Source organism: Aegilops tauschii, chromosome 5, assembly GCF_002575655.3.
Source record: "Aegilops tauschii subsp. strangulata cultivar AL8/78 chromosome 5, Aet v6.0, whole genome shotgun sequence".
Taxonomy (NCBI): Eukaryota; Viridiplantae; Streptophyta; class Magnoliopsida; order Poales; family Poaceae; genus Aegilops; species Aegilops tauschii.
The window spans coordinates 287,136,199-287,144,262 of record NC_053039.3 but is presented as its reverse complement, the minus strand read 5'-3'; the positions used below and the strand labels follow the sequence as shown (position 1 = coordinate 287,144,262).

Sequence of the window (8,064 nt, the reverse complement as noted above, 5' to 3'; positions counted from 1 at the left end):
CCACTCACCCAATGTCCCCGGCCACATACGTGGTTGGTAGGCGGAGGTTGAGCTCTGCAGTGTCTGACAACGTCGATTGAGCTCGGCGATAGGGAAGGAACAATAGAAAGATATTTTGATGGTGAGTCGTTGACAAAGGAAGCGGGGTACGAAGGAGGTGGGTGGTGAGAAACTTCCAGCCAAGTACCGAAAGTTTTGGAGTGTACTCAATATTTTGAAGGGGGGGGGTATGAAACTTCCTGCAATTTGACGTTAGTGTTCAGATGGAAAATCTGGTAGAGTTGTTTCTCCGTAGTCCGTGCTCCTATGATCATTATTACAGAGTTTCGTTGAATTTTAATTTTGTCATGCAAGTACTACCTTACTAGTATTCCAAATACACGAACAAAGTGTATGTCGAAAATTTCATTTTTTGCAACGAAGGTGAATATATCTCGAAACAAACCTGGCAATATGGGTCGCACTTGTAAGGCTGGCCCCGGGCAGGGTTTTTTGTCCCGGCACATGATGCGAATAAAAGGGTTGGGCCGGCCTTCGGCCACCGGCCATGGATCAATGTTGATCCCCAAAGCCAAGCCTTATCCTTTTAGTACTGTTATGACTTCTTAGGGTTGTTTTGACCTTTTAATCTAAATATTTGGGCCCTTTTAGTAATATTTTCGTCTTGTTAGAGCTATTTTGGCCTTTTTAGCATGTACTATTTGCAACTTCTAACGCGGGCCAGCCCACAACCATGTCATGTCGGGCCGACCTTTTTAAGTCACGTGCCATGTTGATCTCTTCTGAGCCCAGGCCTTCCAGCCGACACCGTGCAACCCTTTTATAAATGGGCCAACATAGACCATGCCTTATACTTTGCATGGTCTTTGATGCATTTTGACTATTAATACATATCAAAATATTTGAATCGAACATGTATCAATAGTACTCCCTCTGTAAATTAATATAAGAGTGTTTAGATAACTAAAATAGTAATCTAAACGCTCTTATATTTTTACGGAGGGAGTATCATTGTATTTGTCTTTGTAAAACAATTTTATTCCATTTGTCTTTATAACAATTTTATAGACATACACTAAGTGAAAAATATAATCAAAATTATGTGACGAAAATCAGAAAAGTCAACACGTGCCTTATATTTCGGAAAGGAGGGAGTACCTTGGTCCCAAAATTCTTGTGACGAAGGAGTGTGCAGCTTTCGGCCTAACAGTGGAACAGTGAGCTCCACGTGTTTATACTCCGCCTGGCAGGGTTAGACAGCAGTGCAGCTGGTACTAGCAGAAAAGCACCAGCCTAATAAGTAACGAGACCCCGTGGCAATAACAGTGGTTGCCAGCAGCTTTTACACAAAAGCACCAAACGAAACCTAAACCAAGTTAAAACCCCGAATAAACAAACGAGAGAACGAAAATAAAACGGGCTTTTGCTGTCCCTTTCCTTCTTCTTAAGCAGCGCCTTCCTCCTCCTCCCCTCCCCCTCACCCCCCACACGTACACACATACGCACCGTGCGGGAGCAGAGCACAACAGCGTCACCTCGGACCAGCGAGGGCAGGCGGTAGGGGGAGCTCAAAAGGCAAACAAGACACTCTGCTTTCTCCCCGTTTGAGGTTTGACCTCTCCCCAGCTCCAGAGCCCCGCAAGTCTCCCCCTCCTCCCCTCGCGACGACCGTCGCCGGCAATGGCGGCCGCCTCGGAGGAGGCCATCAAGCAGTTCTCCGTGCTCATGGAGCAGTGTGAGTTACCTCTTGCTCTTCTTTCCATTATTCGTTTCAGAGAAGGGAATGGAATGAAAGCACACCTTTCTCCTCCCTCTCTCCCGGCTATTCCTGTTTCGCTGAGATGCGCCCTTGCTTTCTTTCTTGCTTCCTGCAGTGGAGGAGCCCCTCAAGACCACATTCCAGGTGCCGATCTGCTCCGCCTTCCGCCCTTACTGGATCTCTGTTCTCTCGCTGCTGTCCTGTGCATTCCTGTGCATAATTTCTTGTTTTGGTGCTGTCATCGTTGGACATGCGCCGGCCGCAGCTGAATTGCGTCTAGATTTTGCCTCTGTTTCCGTGTGCTGGTTTCCATTTCTGGTGGATTTTGGGGTTGCTCAAGCCTTTTATTTTGCTCGGTTCGTGGTTAGGCAGATTCGCCGTACTTCTCTGGCTTCGTAGCTTGATAATGTTTGGATCTTGGAAGTTTTCTTCTTCTCCCGAGCTCAGCTGAGGTCTCAATTAGCCTTGTTCTTGGCTCAAATTTTGATCAAATCCGAGATTTTCTTTGCCATGTGACTTTCTCTTAGCTCATTCCTTGCTCCCGTTTGTAAAAAAACATCTTGTCCCACTACTTGTTAGCAGATGATGAAACGTTCTGGATCTTTTGCTTTGTGATTTTGAGCTTAATTGTTGTTTTATATCTGTTTCTTGCTTCAAAGCCTCTTGTTATTATCACTTCGGTGTTTTTAGGAATGACACTTTCCTTTTCCCCCACCCATACAGCTGACGTTTGTGTGCCCTTCGTCACCTCGATAGAGATCCGTAGCTAAACTATGCTTTCGGCTATGCCCGATCACTTCCTATTTTATTTTTTATTCGCGTCAGCGGCATAGAGAGATTTTTTTTCCTTCTCATTAGATGTTGGAGGCGCTAGCACTTTCTTTGATCTAGAAAAGCACTAGTACTTTGGTCAGGTCCTAATTGCAATTTCGGCACTCATGCCGTGGTTGGGAAGAAGAAGAAGAAAGAAAGAAAAAAGCAACTTTGGTACATCAGCCACAACTGTTTTGTCGGCGCGGCGCCTCCCATGTTCGTTATTTGGAGCTCCAACGCTCTGTTTTTCTTCGTATTCAAGTCGTGCGTGCCGGCTTGCTCGAGTGTTGCTTCCAAGCACGCTTCTAGAGTGACAAAGACCTTGTAAGGTCAAGCACGCCATGAGCCCATGATCACACCGGTAGGAGAGAGCTAGGCTCTGCAGTCTGCGCCGTGTACCACTCCACACGCGAGGACTAAACTAAGCTGAACTTGGGCCACCTGTCCAGGCAGCGTGTGGAGCTCGGCGAGCGCGAGTTAATGGCCGGAGAAGTTGCCGTCGTTTGATCTTGACGCACCTTGTTTTTATGTGTTCTTGTGTGGTCTTGACTGACTGTTCTAGGGGAGAGGTCTGAATCGGCGATTTGGACCTTTACTCGGTCCATGACGAGTCCTTGTCCTGACGAGCATGCTCGCCTTCGTGGACCTCTCGGGTGGAACCGTTTGGATGCGCACCGCGCAAGCACTGATGATGCATCGCAATTCGATAGCTCCACCGAGAAACAACAGTTCCTTTTCTTTCTTATCTCTTCTGCGCGGTGGAATCACGATATCAGTAGCGCCTTTTTCATGATTTTTATACCGTATAGTGTCGCGTTGCCGACCAGTTAGTTTCTGGCACTGTTGCTTGAGATTAAAGCTCTTGGCAGGGGTTAACAAATAGTGCTTAATTACTGTTATGTGTACAGAATGTGCACCAAGGATATCCAAGAGGGACTCTGCTGCGCTTTCTCAAGGCCAGAGAATGGAACGTTCCGAAAGCATATAAAATGGTAAAAGCTTATTATACAGAAAGCTTATACGATGTACTGTTGATGAAGCAGCTTGTTATCTCCAGTATAAAGCATCTGATTGTTTGGTGCAGCTAATGGATTGCTTGAATTGGAGGCTTCAGAATGAGATTGACAGCGTTCTAGCTGTAAGTTCCTTTTACCGTCGACAAAGTCTTGTTTTTTCTAGTTGTACAGCACCGTAGTACTACTATTGTTTCAGCATATGTTATTCCTCTGACCGGCAACCACCATTCTATTTCGATGCAGAAACCAATATTGCCCGCTGATTTGTATAGATCTATTCGTGATACACTGCTTGTTGGATTAACAGGATATTCCAAGCAGGTACAGTAAACAAGCCCAATTATCTTTAAATTTCCATGCTTTTGATGGTACCATTTTATCAGTTCCTGCTGATTCATTTGTTGGATGAGCTGGTTATGAACAAACGTTACATCTCTTGTTATATTTAATACTGGTAATAATATGAGTTCCTTTTGTCGGGCAACTAGTCTGAAGATGTTCACAAACCATTCTTTCCATTTTCAAGAAGTTTGCATCGGCTGTACTAAGTGATGACCTTGCTCTAATTTCTTATGGTTGCCTTTTGCAGGGTCAACCTGTCTATGCATTTGGTGTTGGGCTCAGTACCTTTGACAGAGCATCGGTAGGTGTTAAGTGTTAACTGTCTTGGAATTCATAGTCTTTGGTTTTAAATCCAAAATATTGTAGGGGATTGTACCACTAGTTCTGAGACTGAGTTGCAGTAATCAAGTACTACCAAGATTAATGATCAGATAAATGGATTTTTTCTTGAGACGCAGGACTGTCAGTTAGCTACTAATTAGATCAATTAACTAATAGGGACACAAGATACTCCCTCTGTAAAGAAGTGATCTAAACGCTCTTATATTTCTTTACGGAGGGAGTACTATTTTTTGACTTTTTTTATTCTAAAATATCCCATTCATTTTGCTGCAGGTGAACTACTATTTGCAGTCTCACATACAGATGAATGAGTATCGAGATCGTGTTGTCCTGGTGAGTGCTTTTTTATGCATTATTCATGTTCATGGAACACATTTACATAAACATATAGTGCTAAGAATATTTGTTTCTCTTCATTAGCCAGGTGCATCTGAGATGTCCGGAAAACAGATTAACACCTGCTTGAAAGTTATGGATATGACTGGCCTGAAGCTTTCTGCTTTGAACCAAATAAAGGTAGGCTATTTCTTGCATTATTAAATTTTGATCAGAATTTTTGGATAACTTCTGAAGGATCTGAACTGAAGTATCCATAAGTTTCTTGCATCTGTGCTTTTTTTATATAACATATCTGAGCGTAAACATTTGGTAACAGTCCTAGAATTCATCTACATGTCATCAAGCTGTCTGAAATAATAGGAGTTGAAGGGGAAATAGAATCACGAATACAATATCATGTTTAGAATCGAGTTTATTTGTAATGACAATTTGCAATGAGTGGTATGAACTTTGAAGGAATACATTAGGCCTCTTGTTTCTGTTAGTCGAAGACCGAATTCTTGGCACAGTTGACAGTACTTCTCTAGTTCTGCCAAACTGCATAATTACTGAGATAGCTGGAAGTAACATTATTAATATATTCCTACGTTATTGGAGCTAGTGGTCCAATTGTTTAACTAAAAGATATGGAGTCATGAAGACTGAAGCACTGCTCACAGAAGTGATTTATGAACAACTCTACATGCCACTAAGTAAATAAATGGCCATCATGTTGTCTTGAGCCTGATAAAATCTCTCATACTTCTGTTCCTCCATCAAGTCATCTGTGGGCCTGATAAAATATCTCATACTTTTGTTCCCCTGTTTGCTTCTCCTTCTATTATCATTTCTGATATGATTTGGTTTCTTGCGGCCATCCTGTCCCGATCCTTGACATCGGAGCTGTCTATTCCGAGTGAGGTGTCAGCTGGTCAGAAAGTTATGTGTATGTTGCTTAATGGGGCCAGGGATAGTGTTGGACTACCTAATTATTGTTCGTCAGGTGTGGTGTCATGGAATGACATATCGTTTTTCTTTCTCGAACACGATGACATATAGTATTTATTACGTAATGTCAACGAATATATTTGGACCAAAAGATACACAGCCTTATAAGTTAAGACCATTTTAAAACATAGAACGTTTTGGCCTAGCCAGATTTTATTTTGTCTAAGAGATGAGTTATACAGAACTTGAGATCCAGTCCAACCTTGGTACTGATCGAGATTCATGCGCTGAAGATGACATATGTGCATGCCAGAACCTAAATAACATGAATCTAGGATGGAAATTACCTGATATCAGACTGAGATCTGCATTTTTGCTGGTTGCCAATTACACTGCTGTATTTGATCTAGCAAGCCATGGGTTGCGCTTGCTTGTGTTTACGCATTGATTTTTTTGCCATCCAAGTGCATTTATTTTTTGAGGAAAATAAACATTTCAATGTGCTTTATCAATATTTTTTTTTGCGGGGGTGCTTTATCAATATTTTGTGCATGATGCAGATGTTGAGCACGATAACAGCTGTTGATGACCTCAATTATCCTGAGAAAACCGAGACGTATTACATTGTGAACGCTCCATATGTTTTTTCGGCATGTTGGAAGGTCAGTGCACATATACTCGATTTATTTTTTGGCTGTTGGCACAGCTACATCTTTCCAGTAAACTGATTGGAGTTTCTGCTCACTGATGGCCAGGTTGTGAAGCCTCTTTTACAAGAGCGAACTAAAAAGAAGATCAAAGTCTTGTATGGCCCTGGAAGAGATGAATTACTGAAGGTATACATTCTTAATTAATCTTATATTCTGTATGGTAGTGGGCACAACATTACACACGTCCATCTTATATTCTCTGATAGAATAGAACACACTTCCTATTGATGCGAAATCGAATAAACTGACTGGAAAAAAGTGCTTGCAACTGTGGCTTCCTGACTTTTTGGGGTGGTGGTCCAGTTGATCTGACTTTGTAGCTGCTGATGAGCCCCATCCAGCCATGACACATTGGCGAGGTTTCTGATTTGAACCTACTGTATTTGCTGGCCATCGCAGGTTATGGACTACGCGTCACTCCCGCACTTCTGCAAGAGGGAAGGGTCCGGTTCGGGTTCGTCGTCGGATGAAGTCGACTGCTACTCGTATGATCATCCATTCCACCAGGAGCTGTACAACTATGTGAAGCAGCAAGCTCTGAGGAACCAGGACAGCGTCGGCCCCGCGAAGCAAGGGTCGATGCATGTGAGGGTGCCGACGCCGGACCTGGAGGAGGCCAAGATCATGGAGACGATCCAGTCGGAGCTCCACAACCTCAAGGGGGGCGACGGCATTTCCCGCTCCTTCAGCAGGATCACCATCGAAGGTCCATGATATCTTATTTCCTGCTCGTATCCAAGATCGTCGTGGATGTGATCCATGATGATCGGAGTGCCTCGAGATGCGCGGAGCAGGTAATCGCTTATTTTATCTTATTTGACGCCAGAAGATTATTCTGGGGTTTATAACGGTTCTTGCTTGCGTTGTAACCGCTGGCTGCAAAGCTCGAGTAGGATCATATCAGTAGAGGAAGTAGCAGCAGTAGCATCGGATTCTAATAACCGAGTGAGTCTGTATCGTGGTGTCGAAGATGGTAGTAATTAGTTTGATTAACCTGTCTAATGGATGTACCATTTGCGAGTTACTGTTTCCATGCTTCTCATGGCAGGGAAATTGCCATGCTCCCAGACATGAGTAACACCAGCACTATGTATCGGACCAATCAGTATATAGTATATGTATGTATATGTAATCGCCTTCTGATGTTGCAACTGGTATATCATTATGTATTTGATTTGATGTTACCTGAACCACGACTTAAAAAGAAATCTGCTGTCTGTTTCAACCTGCATGCACTGAATCAGATCTTGGCCAAGCACTGATAACTGCTCCCTCCCTCCATAAATAGACGTGCGTTTTGGTTGCCCGCGGTTACCGCAGCAAGGCAGCATATAAGATCTGCGTCTCCTGTGTCACCTTCTATTCACCTTATCTCACCTCACCTAGCTAGCAACAGAGACCAAATCTCTGCGTCTTGCGGCGATCTTTCTTTCACCAGAAGCGGGGGGCGATGGAGCCGATGGCGATCATGACGGTGACCGGCGGCGTGCTCGGGCCGGTCTTCGTGCTGCTGTCGCGGATCCAGCCGGTCGTCGACTTCTTCCGGCGGCTCTGCGACTGTCTCCGCCACCCTAGCCGCCGCCCCGCCAGGCCGGTCGTAGCACCGTGGAAACGTCAGGCTGCACAAGAGTGATATTTTCTATGGAATTTTTCTGTTCTAACAGAAAGAGAGAGATAGGTGTTAACTGTGGATGGATGGATGGATGATTGAACCACATATATGCGTACGTGACTGCATGTTCTTGCTTTACCGGGTGTACGTATATATCTACATATGCTTATGGGAACAAAATTGCTATTCCTACTCTTAACTTGT

The 8,064-nt window shown here is 43.9% G+C and overlaps 1 protein-coding gene across 1 annotated transcript; it reads left to right on the top strand.

Annotated features, from left to right (window-relative positions):
• Nucleotides 1-1,422: 1,422 nt before the first annotated feature.
• On the top strand, nucleotides 1,423-7,380 carry LOC109783506 (phosphatidylinositol/phosphatidylcholine transfer protein SFH9). Its single transcript, XM_020342107.4, has 11 exons — nucleotides 1,423-1,735; nucleotides 1,875-1,903; nucleotides 3,481-3,564; nucleotides 3,657-3,710; nucleotides 3,832-3,909; nucleotides 4,178-4,231; nucleotides 4,546-4,605; nucleotides 4,693-4,788; nucleotides 6,099-6,200; nucleotides 6,294-6,374; nucleotides 6,648-7,380. Exons 1-11 carry the CDS (start codon nucleotides 1,681-1,683, stop codon nucleotides 6,960-6,962), a joined length of 1,008 nt encoding a protein of 335 aa, XP_020197696.1. The 5' UTR covers nucleotides 1,423-1,680; the 3' UTR covers nucleotides 6,963-7,380.
• Nucleotides 7,381-8,064: the final 684 nt, after the last annotated feature.